Below are 20,844 nucleotides of genomic sequence, written 5' to 3'. Positions count from 1 at the left end.
GCTATTAGGACTTTCAGGAATTACAAACTAAAAATTAACTGATTTTCAAAACTGGTGTAAGCTAACCTAAATGTCATTGAGCAAATACTGAATCCCATGGAAGACAAATCTCAGGTCAACTTGCGGCTAAGCCATCAAAATAAATTGTGGGTTGGTCCACAGTTACTATTAAAAGGAAGCTCCATTATATCTCAAGGAAGTGGCTTGTCTCTCCAAAAAAAGGGAAGCCTCAGAGGCAAAGAACAGCATCATTCGACTAAAATGGCCATGGATATTGAGGCTGTAAGTCATCAGGTTTTCCTGACACACATAAGGGGGCTGTTCCTGATCGTGACACTGGTATAAACCAAGCACCGTCACAAATCAGCTTCCTTACTGAATTGCTCAGATTACATCCAGCTTGCGTTTTGCATAGCAGGAAAAAAGCCCAAACTGGGTGTTAGACAGGTGAGGAAATCAAGCAGGCAAGTAAGAGGCCTTCAGTGACTACAGCAAACTAGTGGGAACAGCCCCAGATCGAGGGTCTCTGCTCTTTTGACTCTCCAGAGTTGCAGTCTTTTGCCCCCGATTTATAGTGACATCTGTACGTCTTCACGGTTGATGGTGCCACCTCTGAGCTGAGGTTTGAGGCCTGTGAAGTTTGGTTCTGCCCTTACCTGCTGCCTGCAGTCATCATCCCTGGGGTTTGCTGGCCTGGAGCAGCAGCTGGAGGAAGCATTGCCCCCCCCGCCCCCCATTGCGTGTGGCATGGAGCTTCTGCTCTAGCTAACAAAACTGCTTGGGTCCTTGTTGTTGAGACATGTCAGTGTTTCTGAAGGTACAAGTAGACTGAGAAAGAATCCAGGCTGCTTAAGAAGCTGCCTGGGGAAGGGGAACCAATTGAGTTCATGACTAAAGCAAGCAGTCCTGGTGACCTGCAGCGGTTAGCACACTTTGACTTTCCTCCTCCCTCAGGCCTCAGTGGGCAGCTGACATCTTATACCTCCCTGATGAAAGGATGGACTTGCTGTGTGATGGGCCATGCCCAGGCCCTGGTGGCCCCTCACCCCTGCCCTTTCCTGAGGAGGGGAAGTAGTGAGCCTTTCCCCCTGCTCGCCTTGCTTGTCATTGAGGCAGATACATCTGAAAGCCAAGTCTCTAAGAAGTTTCCGAGGGATGAAGACAGACTCAGGTGGGCAGGCCCTCTGGGAGCCCTGTTTACCCCACACAGGGTGACTTTCTGGCCCAGCAGAGCTATTGATTCATCAGACTCCCTTAGTTGGCCTTTCCTACCTTTTGATTTATTCATGAAATTCAGCAGGCCCTTCTTGGAAGGTTCTTTGTGTGCCTGATGCTGTGTTGACAGCTGTTGGGACACAGAGGACTTGTTAGTTGTATTTTCCACCCTTGATCTTTGAAACTTAGGTGCCAAGACAGTTTATAATGAAGGGCTAAATTGAGAATTCTCACTGCACATAGTAGGTAAGAGCACGGGCTTAGCAGCAGGCACCTGGGTTGAAGTCCCACCAACTATCACATTGGTCAAGTTTGACTTTGGGTGAGTTCTTAACCTTCTTAGGCTGCTATTTCTTAAATATAGGGTTGCTAAGAGCACCGGCCTCCGAGCATTTCCATGGGGATTAAGTGAGGTAGTGCAGGTAAAGTGCTCAGTACAGTGCCTGGCTCATGGTTTAGTGTCATTACTAGCTACTGCCATTAGTTGTCAAAACGTATGTGAGGGATTTCAGTGTTACAGAAATCCTGAATCCAAACACCTTCCACACGGTGTTCCTCCCTTCTCTCTTCCTCTCATTAGGGGTTGGTAATTTCACTGATCAGTTACCCAAGTGGGAGCCACTTTTAATACCTGCACTTCAGCAACTCCCTCAATCCTCAGGTACATTCTGCCACAAAACCCAGCCGATTATACCTCATCTCTCTCTCCCACCTTCAGCCCCACTGTCATCCTTAACCAGGTCTTCATACGGAGACTTTGGCTACTCAAGCGCCCTCTTAACTGGTGTTCCTGCTCCCAATCTCACCCTCTTCCTAACCGGGCTGACTGCTACTCGGGAGAACTCCCTTGCTCGAAGGCTCTCTCTGGCTCCCTCTTACTCTCTGTAAAAGTCAAGCCCAAATTCTTTATTTATAGATAAAAAGACCTCTTGTGGTATGACTGGAACCTAGTTGTGCAACTTTATTGCTTATGTTCACAGGTCACCTCTGTGTTCCAGCAATGCAAGTTCCTCTGTCTCCTGGCCCTCCATGGAGTACAGAGCACATACTTCTCTCTCAGTCTAGAACTCTCCATAGGAGTCCTAGTCATTCTTTAAAACTAAACTCCAAGCCATCTTCCTTAGGCTTTCTTTGAACAAGGACTGGTTTAGCGCCCGCTTCCCTGTGTTCCCACGACACCGTTGCTTTCAGGATCATGGCGATTTTTTGTTTTCAGGTCTATCTTCTTTACTAGCATATGACATTTTTCAAGAAACACTGTATCTTATTCATTTTTGTGTGTTTATATTGAAACACTGCAGAGATGAAAGAATGGATGGATGGGTAAATTATAGTTGATGGATGAGTGAGTGCTTGGGTTGATGGGTTGATGGATAGATGGTGGTTGGATGAATGATAGATGAACAGTTGGATGGGTGAATGGTTGAATGGATGGATAGATACATGGATGAATTCAACAAACAAGGTGGCAAAAACTTTTAATTATATCTTACACCCAGGTACATCCAGAAAGGTCTTTAGTGGTTCCACAAAGACAAGGGTCTATTTCTTGGTGCTTCTCAGTTCAGGCTGAAAAGCGCATGACTTTGCAGCTGAGCAGCCAGTTGTTTTTTCTTGTCTTTTTCACCTTTTCGCTCCCCATTGTTGTATCAGGAGAGCTGGAAAGGAGTTTTGATCTTAGAGGGAGAGAGAATACCTAGGAGACCTTATCCCATCATTGCCCTGGCCCACATCTCATTTGCTGACTTCCTCAGTTCTGTCCTCATCTGAGTTCCATTCCGTTCTGTTCTCCATACAGGAATCGTGGATTTACTTCCAGCTTGAACTATGGCAGGAGATCTCCACCTCTGGGCCCAGAGTAACAGAACAGCAGATGGCATGAGTGCACCATGGCCAGTAGCCACTTCTGCACCTAGCACTTACCTGTTTATCAGAACAGCATGTTTCATTCTGTTCATTTTCCTGTTCAGGGGCCGCTTTCGTAGCAGCCACAAGGGAAGTGCACCTTACACAGCTTGGAGCCTTCACCAGCTTTTCAAGGAAGGCATTCCAGGCCTGGCTGTTCACTCAGTAAATAGGGCTAAATCCTGGGGTTACCTGAAAATGCAGTATCTAGCTCCTTCTGATACAGAGAACCAGCAGGCGACCTGAAGTGAAAAGGCCCCAAGGCGTTTGGGAGCAGAGCTCCACCCAGCTGCCCCAGAATCCTCATTCAGGGTTTATAAAGCAGTGGGCAGTGCACAATTGGCTAAATTTGGTTGTATTTTTATTTTTATCCAGCCACAAATACCGGCAAAAAAAACGGAAAATTATTCCTTCCCTTCCAGGAGCCTTGGAGCCAAGCTAGTTTTATTTTTAGCTTCAACTCTGGTTTAGGGTTTTCTGCAAACTGAACACCCTACTCACTGAAGGCAGTGGCAGGCTGGGTTATAGGATTTTTGCCTAGACGGGAGTGTTGGTTGTCTGAATGTAACTCTTACCAGGCTTTGTACAGCTGTGACAATAGAGGGCGGTTCCAGACAGACCCACATAGAGACCCAGTTCTTGCCTTGGGGACCTCCAAGAGAGTTCTTTTTCAGGGAGGGCACTGTACACAGGGTGGTTCATTGCCTTGGATGGGATAGAGAAGTGGCAACTCTGGATGAAAAGAAGCAGAAAAAAATTAAGAAAGGGAAAGGGAAAGAGAGCTGTTATTTATTGAAAGGCTTCAAGTATGTGGTGGTTCAGAACTAGAGCTCTGGAGTCTGACTGACTGGGTACAAATCCTGCCACTACCACTTCCTGAAAGTGGCCAAGGGGATGGCTTGACCTCCCCAGGCCTCAGGTTCATTCTGTATGAGACAGGATGAATAATGACACCTACTGTGAGCACTGCTGCAGTTGAGATCCTGCCTGTGCAGCACGTGACATGGCATTTGACATGTAGGTAGAACTCAGTCAGTACCACTGTCATCACTGCAGTGCTGAACACTTGCATAGACACTGTGGCATTTAAGACTCACTGTAGGCCAGGCACAGTGGCTCATGCCTGTAATCTCAGCACTTTGGGAGGCTGAGGTGGGCAGATCATGAGGTCAAGAGATTGAGACCATCCTAGCCAACATGGTGAAACCCTGTCTTTAACAAAGATAGAAAAATTAGCTGAGAAGTGTGATGGCACATGCCTGTAGTCCCTGCTACTTGGGAGGCTGAGGCAGGAGAATTGCTTGAACCCAGGAGGTGGAGGTTACAGTGAGCCGAGATCATGCCACTGCACTCCAGCTTGGTGACAGAGCGAGACTCTCTCTCTCAAAAAAAAAAAAAATGGATGATATTGATAATCTTTAGGGGGTTCTCTCTCTCGGCTTTGGAGCCCCCCCTCCTTTGTCTCTGTACAGGGAAATTTCTTTCTTCCCCCTTCTTTTTTGCCTATTAGACTCCCTGCTTCTTAAAATTAAAAAATAAAAATAAAAAAAGACTCACTGTAACACATTTTACAGATTCAAAACTGAGGCCCAAAGGGCTAGATAGCTTGCCTGAGATCCCACAGCAAGAGCACAATAGAGCCAGACCTGTGCCTACCCCCAGTGAATCCCAAAGACATAACATCAAGCCTTCTCCAGTTCCAGTGGCTTCCACCTGTTATCACTGAATACATGGGAACTACTCGAAACATAAAACTAGGTGTTGCCTCATCCTTGTCTAACCGAGTCCCCCACTTTGCTTTAGTGACAGGAACACACAAAAAGCAGATACTGGCAGTGGTCAAAGAGCACCAGGAAAAATCATAGAGACAGAAAGTGGAATGGCGGTTGCCAGGGCTGGGAGAGGGAGAGATGGGGGTTTATTGTTCAACAGGGGCAGAATTTCAGTATCGCAAGATGAAAAAGTTCTAGAGATGAGTTTCTTAACAATGTAAATATACTCAGTGCAGCTGAACTAACTGTACACTTTTAGTACACAGTTTTTGCTAAGAAGATAAATTTCATGATACGCGATTTTACTGCAATTTTTAAATATTAAAGAAAAAGCACTGGTATAAGAGTCAGGCTGCCCTAAGCCGGGTGTGGTGATTTCAATCCTGTAATCCCAGCACTTAGAAAGGCCAAGGGGGCTGGTCACTTGAGGTCAGGAGTTTGAGACCAGCCTGGCCAACATGGTGAAACCCGTCTCTACTAAAAATACAAAAGTTAGCCAGGCATGGTGATGTGTGCCTGTAATCTCAGCTACTCGGGAGGCTGAGGTGGGAGAATCACTTGTACCTCGGAGGTGGAGATTGTGATGAGACAAGATTGCACCTTTGCACTCCAGTCTGGGCAACAAGAGCAAAACTCCGTCTCAAAAAAAAAAAAAAAAGAATTATGCTGCCCTAGAGGTGGCCAGGGAATTACAGGTCAGTTCATCCAACTTTCCAGCCTTTCCTCCTCCTAATCAGGAGTACACTTGTTGCATGGCTGTCAGGCTGAGTGGCACCCTCTTGACAGTGGGCTTATGATATGAAGTCTTCAATGCTTCTCTCTCACATACTTTGTCCTGCTTGACCTCCTCCTAGTTGCTCATCCCTCTGAAGTTTCTGTTCATTACCTAGAATGAAAGTGGCGAAATGGGAGCAAAATCCCAAATAGGGAAGCATGTCTGCTTGCCGGTGGGGAAAGGGGAGAGCCTGGGCTTTGGAGCTGGGAGCTAGGGAGAGGCTCACCTTTTCTATTCCTTAGTTTGCTTAGCTTTCAGATTGAGATTATATATTTATATTTATATCCTGTAATAGGACATACTCAATTCACTTTAGGTAGAAAAATTCATCCAGGCTATGAACCGCTCTTTGACTCTGGAAGATTCTGGGGACTGTGGGGTATGTGCTCTAACCACGGTTTGGACAGCTTCGCCTTTCCCTTGCTAAGCTACGTCAACTCACTAGGGCAGAGGGGCATGGGGCTAGCATGGAACAGGGTCTCTCTCTTGGCCTAATGCTCCCAGGAAAACAACCTTCATGATCATAATGGTGGCTCTGTGTCCCTTAAAAACTCAGGTGACCTTGCTGTGGGTGTTTAGCATTGACCATGCTTAAGAGAGACTGGTGGACTCTGTTGGCAACCATCCAATGTGAGCCATCCCTACTGGGCCGATTTTTGCCACAAGCCACACCTCATGCCCAGACCCTGGTCCCTGACCCAGGGCTTACATCTCCATGAGTCCCAGTGAGGGCAGTGATAAACATCTACAACCCATGAAAGTGTTTTAATTTTTTTTAATATTGGAAGACAAAAATGAACTTTTAGGTAGAAATAAATGTTATATATTAATATATATGTTAATATATTTGTATTGATACCAACATAGTTATACAATGTAATAATAAAATGTCTTTTGGCTGGCTGCAGTGGCTCATGCCTATAATCCCAGCACTTTGGGAGGCTGAGGCAGGTGGATCGCCTGAGGTCAGGAGTTCGTGACCAGCCTGGCTAACATGGTGAAACAAATGAAACTTGTCTCTACTAAAAATACAAAAATCAGCCTGATGTGGTGGCAGGAGGCTGAGGTGGGAAAATCATTTGAACTCGGGAGGTGGAGGTTGTAGTGAGCCGAGATCGTACTACTGCACTCAAGCCTGGGCAACAGAACAAGACTCCGTCTCAAAAAATAAAAATTAATGGAGAAAGCAGCTCACAAGGCAAAATTGCTGGGGACCCACAAAACTCACAGTGGAACCCTGCTCTGGTTCACAGAGTCAAGATGGCCAGAATTCTGTTTTGTTCCTCAATCTATGGTGATCTACCAGGCTCTTCTCTGTTGCTAAATCGACTGCTATCTGCTCCCACTGTCACTATTTAGGATCCTGAATATTTCCTCTGATATTTCATTTATGTTTTTAGGGGCATATTTTGTATGCCAGTTTCATCACTTGATATAGCTACATGGAGCTCATGGGGAGAAAAGTTTACAAGTCTGGTCTGGGGTCCGTGGGAAAGAATATCGTGATCCATTAGTGATGTCTGTCCAAGACTCCGGCAGAGGTGTGGCAGCACAGCGTGTGTGCTATGTTGTAACTTTTGACTGACCTTTGCTTTGCATTCCCAGCCTGACTCTAAGCCTCACCAACAGGGAATATACCTTACACATGTTGCGCAGCCCGCACTGAAAAATATAGAGTCTCTTAATGCCTGTTGATTGATTGATTAAAGTAGTATCTGAATACATTCGATTTGGTTTAATGTCCCCTTGACATCCTTCTATTCTCTTTTTCCTCTTTAGGCGCCTGAACAAGAATAAGCTCCAAGTCCTTCCAGAATTGCTTTTCCAGAGCACTCCGAAGCTCAGCAGACTGTGAGTAGAGTTGCCTTGCGTTCTCTACCTTGTACCTTTCCCACTTTGGTGGTATGGAGGATACGGTTTGTGGAGTGCCGTGCCACGTGGAGCTTGGCAGTTAGGCCCTGGCATGGAGACTTGGAGCTGGGCTTTGACGTGACATCCACCCCCAACAAACGCTTTCAGGCCTGACTTCTTGCTCCTTCTCTCAGACATTGGTGGCTTGCGTGACCTGTGAGGACTAGTGATATGATATGTGGTAGTTGATCATTGCCTTGCCAGGAAGGAGGATATGCTTCCATTTATGCTGGCTCTGAACTTACTTCAGGGAAATTCCCTGAGGCTGGGTTTGAGATAGGTTTATTCACAAGAGACTGCCAGTGGTCTCAAAAGACAATGGTTTGGACCAAACACGGCAACCTCACCACCTTGCTGGTTGGAGCAGCTCCTGCCTTTTCCCCACTTCCTAGCACTGCCAGTCTAGGAACCCTGGGTCTGAAGGTTTATGATTTTGTGGGAAAAGGAAGAAACATGTGGTATAATGAGGAGAGGGGAGAGTTGGAGATACCTCTGTTTATTCACTGTGAGAGTTTGGAACACCAGGAGCTGGAGTTGCAGGTGAGGATGGAGACTGTGATTCATGTATTGGATGTCAGGCAGGTGCAAATTAAGTCATCGACAGTGAACCCAAAATCACGCTGGCAGTGACTCAGTCCATGGGGTGTACTGGATTGCCCAAGGCTCGCCTTTCTGAATGAAGCGACAGTCCTGGATGGCTTCGCAGTCAGGTAACAGCCTGGCTGGGAAGACTCGAACGTTGCAGGGAGGCTCCAACATTGTGGCCACCATTCTCATTCCCAATGGTTGCATTTAATGCCTACTTATGCAGCCAAACACTGCATATAGGCTCTGGGATAAACTGGGAAATATGAAACATATTTGTCAATGTGTACACTTACGAATGAGTTCTGAATTAGGAATATATATATGTCTATGCGCGCGCGCGCACACGTATTTTAAAAGGGCACTTCGCTGGAACAAGGACAGGCAAGGGTTGGTTGGTATTCCAGTCATGCAGTGGTCTTGCTTGCCTTCTCTAGGACACACCTGAACTTTGCCAAGGTCTCCTCTTGCTGTGTGCCCCGTTTCTCTGGCTCAGTCACCCTAGCTGACTTTGCTAAATGTAGGAAAGACTATATCTTCCTTTATACTCTTCCAGTCTGGATCTGCCTGGATGGGCTTGGGGGTGGAGGAAATGCTGTTCAACAACCCAGGGGTCCAGAAGAGCTGGATGAGCTATGCAAATGGACATACCAGAAACCCACCCTGGTTTGTAACATCCCCTGCCTTGTATAGCTCTGCCCTTAGATTCTCACCTAATCAGCATCTGTCCACCCAGTACTGCATTGCACCTTCCAACCTCCTCTTAACTAAGTACTACAGAAGAGTGTATACTATTCTTCTGAGAATTCAGCATCAGTTTAAAGGCACCAGGAAGGTAGCTATGGGGCTGGAATGCTGGATAATTTATGTGGGTGGGGTCTGAGCATCCCAACTGCTGCAGGATGTCAGGTAGGCTGGTTCTTGCTCACAGAAACCTTCCCATGGCTATCATGTGATGTCTATTTTGTGCAGAGTTGGTCTTGATCCAGGCAAAATAGGGATTTCAGGTGGTAACAGGTCTCTGAGATTCTGGGAGCCAGGTACATGGGCATGGGGAACCCATGCATTATGTCCTTTGCCATGTCCTGAGAGAGCTTGAGAAAGTCACTTTTCCTTCAGTATCTAAATATCTTCAGTAAAGGGAGAGACCCTCTCCTCCCTTCTCTCTACCTTGTAGAGGAACTGTAAGTGACAATGAGATCATGGTGTGCATGTGTTTTTAAGGACTTAAAATGCTGTACATGTGTAAGCACCAAGACAACTATTGTTACTCCCACAATTCCTGTCTTTACAACCTCAGTTTCTGATCTCCTTTCTCTGGGAGCCATAAAGAGACTAGGAGTTGCAATAAACATTGAGATAAATTACCCTGAGCTTTTGCTTCAAGCCAGAGAGCTGCAGCTAGGAAGGCAGGGATGACATTTGCCTCATTTTGGTATCCATCTCTTGCTGGGTCCCTGTCTGGGCGGAGTGTGACACAGCCATTAAAGTCAGTGATGGTTGAATGGGTAGATGAATAAATGAATGATATAGGCCTAAGGATATAAACAGTGCCCTCGGCAAACTTTGATTCTTTTATTCACTATTCATTCATTGATTCATTCACTCACTCATTCAGTAAGCTTTTTCCTGGGTGTCTGTTCCAGCATGGCATCTGTTCTAGGTGTTGAGCTGTAGACATGAAGGATGCCCAGTTCTCTGTGTGCCCTATTATGACACATTTTGAATGGCTGCCAAAAAGCCGAGAGCTAAATATATATATTTTTTATTGAAGCAGCTATATTAACCCAAGTTTAGGCCATTATCAGCAATCCCTTTTTCTCTCTGGGCTTGATCTTTGATTTCTCTGAATGGCCCTCTTGTGTCTTTGTCTTATTTTGTCAGCCACTCCAGAGGCTTTTTGGAAGTAAGCAGGGTACAAATTAGAAATCAATAAATGTGCAATCATGACTGTGTATACATATGCCTCTGGCTCTGTTTTAAAAGAGCACTGCATCTCAATAGACACAGTGAGGCATTTTTCATGCTAAATGTGGATTCTACGTGTCTGGCTACTCCAGCGTATGCTGTGTAGGATAAACAATTCTTGATACTACTTTTTTATTAGTCTTATAGGCAAAACTTCTTAATATTTTATGTTTGTCCAAAGACTATCTGTTGGAAACTCTATAGTCATGTAATAAAAGCAGGTTTTGAATAGAAATGATAAAGGAAATAATATTTATGTGAACCTATGCTGTGATTATAACACCACTCACTAGCAAGTGACAGAAGTTAGTTTAGCCCAAAGAGGAAATATATTGACTCACATAACTGAGAAGACCAGCGGTAGTTATGAATGTCTTCAAGAACAACTGGATCCAGGGGTTCAGTGATGTCATTAGGACTTCATCTTGCTCCTTCACTCCCTTGGAACAGCGGACTCATTTGTGAGCTAATGCAAAAGACTCAAAATGCATTAATTCAGAGATCCTGGTGAAGAGGAACTTGGTCAATTGTCCTGTAAAGGAGAACTGAGGGTAGACACTGAGCTTGGTCATCTATGTCCATGTCCCAGCGAATCAATGCAGCTAATGAGATGGTGTCCTCTGAGTATCAAGCTGTGTTCATCCCACTTGCTTAGAGAATGAGTTCCCCACAGAAAAGAGTAATTCTGTTACCAGAAGACAGAAGAAGGGATGTGGAATGAGAAAACAACAGATGTCTGGTAGTGTATTGAGCATCCACTGTATGCAGTTCCCTGCGCTTTGAGCGCTTTGGATCCTGACAGTAGCACTTTCAGATAGATGATGGCACTAGCAAACACGTTGAGTGCCAGGTGCTGTTCTGAGCAATTCATGTTTATTAACTCATTTGATTCTCCTAACAACTCGGTGGGCTAAGTACTATGGTTAGTACAGTTCTAGAGATGTGAAACAGGTGCAGAAAGGTTAAAGAATTTGAACAACATCATACAACTGCTTAGTGGCAGAACCAGGATTCACGGTCGGGTGACCTGACTCCAGAGTCTGTATTTGTCTCTACTGGGAGTTCCCTGCCTAAGCCTCAATTAATGCCCCATTTTATAGATGAGAAAATTAAAGCTCAAAGTTTAGATTACTGCATATATATATATCTATATACATATCCCATCTAAGAAGCAACATTGTATTGCGCATTTTGCCTCAACACTCAGACTTAACCATCACAACGATCATGTAAAGAGAATCATTATTAAATCTATTTCTAAGGCTTAGGAGTATCTAACTTACCTATAGTTATATAAATAGGATGCGATGGAACTGAGACTCAATGCACGTCTGTGTCTCTGCCAAGTCCTTATGTTTTCCGCCATACCACACTGTCATGCTAACTACCATGGACAACTAAAGTTACGCTCAAAAGGCCTGGTGATGGACGTGTCATATATCCAAGAGTTTCCCTTAGGACTTTGCTGACTACCCATCATGCACCCATCCTCAGAGCCAGGATCATCCGACATGTATTAGTGGGGTACCTGTCTCTTATTCTGTGCTCAAGCACACAGAGCATGAGACATAGAATCCCAGAGCTTGGGAGTGCCCTGAATGTATGTTGCTGTGGTCTGCAAAATGCCCAGTGAGGTATCAACCATGCTTGGGTCACTCAATAAATATTTTCCCCCTGCCATCCTGACATAGATCATGGTCAAGTGTGGAGACTGTGCTTCCGTTCTTTCTAGGCTCCTGCAGCACCTGACCCAGAGCAGAGGACAGGAGGAGGTAGTCAAGTGAAAGAGTTAAGGGGCTGCCTGCTGTGTGTCCTGAAACCTTTGGCAAGTTACTTAAACTCTCTTGTCTCAGGTTCTTCATCAGTAGCATAGACAATGATAGAACCAACCTCTCGGTCTTATTGTGTGGATACATGAGAATCATCTGGAGGAAAATAATTAGCATGGAACAAAGCCCATTGTAAATGCTCCATGGAAGATGACCACAGCTGCCCTTGGCTGGCCAGCTGATGAGAGTAGTGCATACGCTGGGGCTTTGGCTCTGTGGTATAAATGCTGCAGCACTTAGGGAAGAGTCCAGCCTCCAAGTTGGAGGAGGGTTAGATGAGCACTGCACTTGGAGTGGGACGACCTAGATCTTCATGCTGGATGGTCCACTTGTAAGCTGTGTGGCCCTGGGCATGTTACTTGGCCTCTCTGGGCTTCGTCTAGAGAGGAAAGGATGGAGCATGATCTGTTGCATGACCTATAGGCTATTAATTTCTCCTTTTGCCATCCCCTTCCAGGTCTTTCTTTCACCTACCCATGGGAGAGACAGTGAAGGATTTCTGGTTATTTAAAGGCTGATTGGTTAATGTTGCCAGAAATTCTTTAGAAGGAGCAAATGGCAAGATGCAAAGAGTGATTAAAAACCGTCTGTGTGGCTGGATGCAGTGGCTCATGCCTGTTATCCCAGCACTTTGGGAGGCCGGGTTGCCTGAGCTCAGGAGTTCGAGACCATCCTGGGCAACATGGCAAAACTCCGCCGCTACCAAAAATACAAAAATATAGCTAGGCATGGTGGCCTGAACCTGTGGTCCCAGCTACTTGGGAGGTTGAGGTGTGGGGATCGCTTGAGCCTAGGAGACAGAGGTTGCAGTGAGCTGAGATTGTACCACTGTACTTCAGCCTGGGCAACAGAGTGAGACCCCATCTCAAACAAACAAAAAAACACCCTCTGTATTTTACCAGATTAGAGAGCTTTGGGGGAACTGAGGGACACATTGTTCACAATTTTATTATAAAGAATTTATTGTTGCAGCCGGGCGTGGTGGCTCATGCCTGTATTCCCAGCACTTTGGGAGGCCGAGGTGGGCTGATCACTTGAAGCCGAGAGTTTGACACCAGCCTGGCCAACATGGTGAAACCCCATCTCTACTAAAAAAAAAACAAAATTAGCCAGGCATGGTGGTGCACACCTGTCATCTCAGCTATTTGGGAGACCGAGGCATGAAAATCACTTGATTCCAGAAGGTGGAGGTTGCAGTGACCTAAGATTGTGCCACTGCGCTCCAGCCTGGGGAGCAGAGTGAGTGAGATTCTGTCTCCCGAAAACAAAAAAGAGTTTATCTTTGTCCTATAAGGATGAGTAGACAGACCAAGGTGGCTCCTTTTGGCTCACTTATTTCACATTCAGGTTCAAATAGTCTGTTTCCTATTTGGTAATGGTTTAAAACCGATAGCTGCATAAGCAGTTGTACTTGTAGCTGGATGGGGGGCTTTATTTAGTCTTCATACAGTTCTATGAGGAATTTGACAGCTTTTAAAAGAAAAAGATGCCACTGAGGCTAAACCTGCTGTCATTCACCTGGGGAAGTGGAGTTGCAAGTGACTTGGAAAGATAATCCCCAAGCACCTGAAAACCGTATGTGATGTGTTCAACCAATTCAGCCCCAAGTCACTGGCACTGTTATCACGGTGGAGCAGCTTCTCCGCCAAAAAGTTTACGGCTGCTAGACTCCAGCTTCCAGGGAACTTGCTTCCCCAGGCCAAGTCCTCCTCTGAACTCCCATCTCGGCTAGTCTGCGCCACTTCAATATTCACCACTTCTGCTTTCGTCACAGGTGTCATGTATACATGTTCCAGGCTCACACAAACTGGGAGCTGCATTCAGAACCACGATCTCATGTTTCTTTAAGGCAGTCCAACATTAGAGCAAGGAGCAGACACTTTGGAACCAGAGCAGACCTCAGTTTGAAGCCCACCTTCTGGTGACCCTGGGCAAGTCACCTCACCTTTTTCAGTCTTGTGTTGGTTGGCTAAACAATAGGAATGATAATCATAGTTTCTGTAATAGTTTGCTCAGCTACCACCACAAAATACCACACACTGAGTGGCTTAAATTACAGAAATGTATTTTCTCACAGTTCTGGGAAACCGAAGTCTCAGATCAAGATGCTGGCTGGATTGCTTCCTCCTGGCGCCTCTCTCCTTGGCTGGCAGATAGCCACCTTCCCTGCTGCCTCCTCACATGATCGTGCCTCTGTGGTAGCACACCCCTGGTGTCTCCTCCCCTTATGGTGACACCAGTCATGGTGGATTAGGGCCCCACTCTAATGGCCTCATTTTAACTCGATCACCGCTTTAACAACCTGACCTCCAATATGGTTATGTTCCGAGGTAGTGGGATTAGGGCTTCAACATAAGCATTTGAGGGAGGGGGGCAGGGGCAATTGAACCTTTATCAGTTCCCAAATGTGTGTGGTGTATTTACTAGGGGTCAGGTGCTCTGCAAAGTGTTTCACCTATATTCTGTCACTCCCTCTCAGATTTCTGAGGTAGATCCCCATTTTAGAGTTACAGAAACAGAGACCTAGAGATTTAGACAGCGTGCCCAAGCTCACAGGGCCGGTAACTGGCTGAGCCAAAGTTTAAACTCAAGCTTGCCTGACTCCAGAGCCCACCTTCCTAACCAGGATGCCTGTACTGTACTTTTGAGAAGTTAGTAACCGAAGTGCCAGGCACCCAGTAGGAATTCAGTGAATGCTAGCTCCTTTATATGTATGAAGCCCTAAATGAGCTCAGAGTTGTTGAAAGACTGGAGCCCCATACCTCTAGGTAGTGATTTCTGCTACTCACAGAGCCCTTTCCAGCCACCTTAGTCTTCCAATTCGGCACTAAACTTTAAAACATAACTACATGCAATATGTGTCGCTATAGAACACTGCGTTGATGTGAAACAGTGCTATAAAAGTGAAAAACCAGTGGAGAAAACAAAAACCATACTACCCAATTTTCCAGTGGAGTTGTTATCTGATGTGGTGAAATGATAATAGCACAACAGAAAAACCAATCCATCAGGCTGATGGGGCGCTTCAGAGACTGCCCGCCTTCCTGGAGCTGGATCCAGAGACCTGCTCCCTTGTGTGCTGGCCCGGATTTCAGAGGCTGGGGGACAGTGAGACCTCAGCATCTCATACATGGGGTTACATTTTTCAGGGACACCACCAGCCAAAGCTCATGGAAAATGTCCCTGCAAACTGAGTCCCCATTTCCTGATTTTTTTTACCTGTTCCCCCAAACCCTGAATGCTGCAGTGAGGTCAGCCTTGTGTATGTTTTATCAATCATGTCATCAACTCCACGGTTTGCTGTGGTTTTGAAGACAGGTTTTGCATTAATCTATGTGTGGACAGAGAATGGATTATGGTGGATGCCATGTCACTTTCTCTGTAGTACCTCAAGCCAGAGCCAGGGATGAAGGCCTCGGAGGTGTCCCCTCTCTCGTCTTTGTTAGGATGTGTCCAGCTGAGCACAGAAGCCTGTGGACTTACTACAGAGTTTATTACGAGGCTAACATTGAAATTGCCTTGTAGATTCTTGCATTACAGAATTTTTGAGCTAGGAATAGTGATCTAGACGAGTGCTTCTCAAACTTTACTATGTATCTGAACACCTAAGGATCTTGTTAAAATGTAGATTCTGTTTCTGTAAGTCTGCAGAAATGTAGAAATCTGCATTTCTAAACAAATTCTCAAGTGATCGTTCTGGCCAAGACCACAGCAGAGTAAGGACCTAAGCTATGGCTGGCTCTCAAACTTAGTGTATAGAAACAAATATCTTGAAATGATGGTTAAAATGCTGTATTGCAGGCCACACACCCAGGTAGTCTGGTTCATTAGATTTGGAATGGACTGGTGGATTTGACTTTGTAAATAGGCATTCTAGGTGATGTTGTGTGTCACTCATGGGGTATATTTTAAGGAACATGGATCTCACATAGCCCCTGTTGTTTTATGTGTTTTGGAGGAAGGAAGGAACTAAACATCTTTTGAACACCTAATGTGTGCTAGATACCTTATGTTTTTGCCAACTCCTTCAATTCCCCCCAAGAATCTTGCATGAAAGGTGTTTTTATGCCTGCTACAGCGTTGATGAAACTGAGGCTTGCATTTCACTCACTCACCAGAAGTAAACCCAAGTCTCTCTGACTTTCTCACCCCCTTATTTTCTGTGAGTTTTTTCCCTGCCTTATCATGTGCTTTCTATGCAGAAACACATTTTGAATGAGAAAGATAACAATCACAAATTTATGAGGCTTTCATGGTTCAGTATTTTGAACTTATATGCTCATATAAGCATATATGAGCACATGCTCCTATCTGAGATCTAGGATATTAAGACTTGAAACATTGAAGGAAAAAGATTTATAGACCTAAATACTTGCTAGCAAGTAGACCTTTCTAAATTCTCTCCGATCTATCAAAGGTAGAGTTGGATTTTACATTTTTAATTTCTTCAGCCCTGTGGGCCAGCACAAGAGTTTTCTAAAGTGATCAGGCAATATTTGTACTCAGAATTATATTCTGCCAGCTTGGAAATTGTTTTTAAATTTTTTTAAGAAGGAAAGAAAACCAAGCTGTGACTTTACAATGCTTTGGAATTACAGAATATGCTTGTAATTTTTACAATTCTGCACAGACTTCTTTGCCACATCTGGTTGATATTACTGGCAGGGATATATGGGGGAATAAACCATGGGCTGGAATGTGAAACATCCCGCAAAATGAGTTTCTTATAGGTTGCTGCATAAAACATTTTGAATCTCCTTCTCTTTGGAAGGGTGGCTTAAGTGATTTCATGGATTTAGTATTTTCTTTGGTTTGAAGGTAAGGGCTTTTGCTAGTTTACTTGGTGGGCCTTCCAAGATGGTTTTCTGAAGATATTTCTATCATTCTAGAGTCATGGCATGGACCAGAGTGAGAAAAGTCATCCTTTAAGGAAATCAGACCAACTTTTGGTCAGTAACACTGGACCATTAGCAATAATGGTGAAACCTGGGACCAACTGAATCACTCACTACAAGAAAGGAGGAAAGTAAGGAGAAAGGGTTTTATGTGAAAGGAATCAGAAAAATCTCCTGAATCTTAACCCTGGTGGTACAATGAACAGCTAATAGCAAGACAACCTCACCTCCTCGCACATAGAGCTGAAAGCCTTCCTACATCGGCGCACTGTCTTAACTACATATGAAAATGGTGAGTTAGGAAAATGGAAAAATAAAACAAACACACAGCTGATACTTGGGACTCAGTCAATTCCCTGTTGTTAACATCCCTGCCCCACTTCTAGGAAGAGAACTGTGTGTCCAGGGACAACTAAAGCACTGTTGAACACCTACTGTGTGTGTCACTCTGATGTGCTGGGTTGGGATGGTGAATACGGAACCCAGAAATGTCTAATCTGAGCCCAGAGGGTGTGAGTATGGGCCTCTTGCCACCTGGCTCTTTCTCAGACTTCCTTGGCTGGGACCCACCTGTGGAGTTGAAACTGACAGCAGAGCCCTTTCTTCACAATACTGGTGCTGCTCTCAGCACCCCATGACATGTGTTGGGGACGGCCAGCATAGGCAGGATTCTGTGGCATCACCAAGGGCACTCAAATAGTCTTCTCTTTCTTAAGAATGAGAACCAGAAGCCAGCCTTCACCCATACCATGAGTTCTTCATTCTCTTTATCTGGAGTTAGAAACTATTCATGGAATTAAGTATCAGGGAAATACTGCATTGTATATAGAAAAATAACCTTTTGAGGTGAGCGGAACCCAAACGCACATTCTTCAGTTGTCTGAATGATGCAAATGTACCCACATCTAATAATCTTAAAATATTTGTTCTTGAACCACATTCAGCATTAATAGAAACACTTCTAAAGAGCCTAATTATCTCTCATTTTCAACCAACATTCGGGAATCCCTCCAGGGGACAAATAGTATTTTAATTTGGTGCCCCAAATTCTAGCATAATTTCAAGTCACCGAAAACATCTGTAACTTTATCTTTCTTCTGGCTTTCCTATGGACTCAGTATCCTGGATTTGAACATTATATGCCATTTCTAAGGTTTGTAGTTCATTAACAAAGTCCTGGAGGTTGAGGCCTGTAACGAAAGTGTTGACGAAATATTAACAACAGCAAAGCTATGCTAACACAGCACTGTCCAAACCAAATAGAAATGGAGACGTTAAGTCAATTTCACGCTCCTTGCCTGAATTTGGTGTACCGGACCTGAGTTTTTGATTCATGGTTTAGAATAATATTTTAATGTTTCATTTGTGATGTTTCTTTCTTCTCTTCATTCTTTTATTAAATTCTCCTCACCCTACTTATGGTGATGAAGCCTGCTTGGAAGTGTGCCCCCCCACCCCCGCCTTGATTGGCACTTCCTGTTGCATAGCCAAAAACTCTCCCCACAATTGGCTAGGTGGAGAATCTTGCTATTGAACTGATGGTTTGGCCTCTCATTTGCATGTCTAGAGCTCTGGACTTGAATTTTTAGTCAATGAGTCAGCTTTTGATTGAAATATATGTTGAATCATGCCAACATCTCTCCACATAAAGGGAGCATCTTGACTTTTGGAGGTGAAAATGCTCTGTCTGAATAAGAAAACTGGATTTTCAAAAGAGTTAAAAGGGTAACCTAGGACTAATCTCCTTTAGCTCAGTCTCATTCATTTGAAATTTGTGAAACTCTATATTGTGGATCAAGATGCTTAGATGAGAAATCTAACTTTAATAATTTATTTTTGTTTGTTTTTGAGACAGAGCCTTGCTCTGTCACCAGGCTGGACTGCAGTGGCACAATGTCATTTCACTGCAACCTCCACCTCCCAGGTTCAAGCAATTCTCCTGCCTCAGCCTCCTGAGCAGCTGGGACTACAGGTGCATGTCACCACATTCAGCTAATTTTTTGTATTTTTGTAGAGGCGGGGTTTTGCCCTGTAGGCCAGGATGGTCTCAATCTCTTGACCTTGTGATCCACCTTCCTCAGCCTCCCAAAGTGCTGGCATTATAGGCATGAGCCACTACGCCTGGCCAGCTTCAATAATTTTTTAAGATGAAAACCAATGGTAGCAGTCTAGAGAGCAATGCAGAATCATCCGTTTTATTGATATGATTGCCCTAATGGTCTTCTTCCTGTGTCTGTGTCTCCCACTCTGACTCCTTTTTGTTAAAAGCACAGGCACATACATGTAACATACCACACACACACACACACACACACACACACACCCTCGTCTTTATAGGAGAATCCCAGACAGATAAATGAAGATCCTTTTTGGGCTGCTGAATCAACTCACAGATATAATTTCACTTTAGTGTAAGACATTGACTGTTAAATTAGCTCAAATTATTGGGCAATACTATGATGATATATTAGGGGTTAGAGAGGCAGCTGCAGTGATGGTTGGGGGAAGCTCTTTCTCTTCTTGGCTCATAATTTGTGTTTTGGTACATAGAGATGATAGTAGCAGATCTGTGTCAGAGTTGGTAAATTATTACTGTCAGTGTTTTCTGGCCTCCAGGGAGAGCTCTCTTTTCCCTGGAAGAGATGTGCACGGGTCAGGCTTCCACTTGAGACCTTCAGGGACTTTCATTTTATGTTAGAACTCAGAACAGACCATTGCCAACTACCAGTTCTCAAGGGCTTAGCCACTGAACAGCATTATCTTAGGAAATAATTGTTAGGGCGTCCCTTGCTGATGGTGTTCTCTGCAGATCCTCTTCCCTTGTGTGTGACACTTCCTTTATTTAAGTGAGAGTGAAGGATGGGAGATCATTAGGTCTAATGTGGCCAGAAAAGAAGCAGCAGGGAAAGACAGAGTTGCCCAGGGAATATTCCATTCTCCAGTGTCTCCCTGAGTAGAGAGTTGTTGATGTGAGCAATGTGCACATTGGGTAGAACCTGCCGTCTCTGTCTTCACCATGCATTACCAATGTGTTTACCACCTTTTTCTGTGTTGCCATCATTGTGAACCAGCCATCCTTCTGACTGGATTTCAAGGGCTTTCTCAGTAATCCCCCTGCTGCATCTCCTATTCCAGTGTCATTCATTGTGAGTCTAACAGCTGCCATTATTGTTTTAAGGCAAATCAGATCTCCTCATTCCCCCAGTTAAAACTTCCAGCGACTTTACATAGTCCTAAGAAGAATTCCTAAGCCCCTGCACTACACCATCTGGCCGCTGGTACTCTTTCTAGCGCCATCTCGCCACTCTCTCCACGTCCACCACACGGAAGTGTCATGAGCCTTCTTCCTGTTGCTCCAACAATTCCATTCTCTTCTTGGCTTTGCTGTTCCCTCTTGCCTGGAATATGCTGACCTGCAATGTTAGTGTGGCCGGGTTCTTCCTGAAATTCAAGTCCTGGCTCAAACATCACTTCCTCAGAGAACCCTCTCCTGACACCCCTGTCTGCAGTCATGGTTCCCTTCCTTATTGGTCACTGTCTACAAGATGATCCTGCTTTTTCTTTATAGCACTTACCACTATATGAAATTCATTTTGTTCACTTATTTGTTTACTTGTTTATATTTTGCTCATTCATCCCCCAGTAGTTTATAAGCTTCTTGAATGCAGGGATTTTATCTGTTTTGTTGACTGTACAATCCATCACCTACCCCTGCGTCTAGCACATGGTGGGTACTTCCTACATACTCTGGAAATGAGCAAATGAGAGAAGGAACCTGGTCTCTCCAAAATCTGCTTTTCTCTCAATATATGGTCAAAGGTGGCCAGGCACTGGTGGCTCACACCTGTAATCCCAGCACTTTGGGAGGCCAAGGCGGGTGGATCATGAGGTCGAGAGATCGAGACCATCCTGGTCAATATGGTGAAACCCTGTCTCTACTAAAAATACAAAAAAATTAGCTGGGCACAATGGTGCATGTCTGTGATCCC

General features: G+C 44.8%; 1 protein-coding gene across 3 annotated transcripts in view; it reads left to right on the top strand.

Moving 5' to 3' along the window:
* The window catches only part of SLIT3 (slit guidance ligand 3), a 641,188-nt gene that overhangs the window by 101,610 nt on the left and 518,734 nt on the right, over nt 1-20,844 (top strand). For all 3 annotated transcript variants that reach the window (XM_035292102.3, XM_035292104.3, XM_035292103.3), the window contains exon 4: nt 7,447-7,518. In XM_035292102.3, the coding sequence (XP_035147993.3) occupies nt 7,447-7,518 (72 nt within the window). The remainder of the gene's footprint in view (nt 1-7,446; nt 7,519-20,844) is intronic.

Source organism: Callithrix jacchus, chromosome 2 (assembly GCF_049354715.1).
Source record: "Callithrix jacchus isolate 240 chromosome 2, calJac240_pri, whole genome shotgun sequence".
Taxonomy (NCBI): Eukaryota; Metazoa; Chordata; class Mammalia; order Primates; family Cebidae; genus Callithrix; species Callithrix jacchus.
The sequence above is the reverse complement of the archived record's forward strand: the minus strand, read 5'-3'. Positions and strand labels throughout refer to the sequence as shown.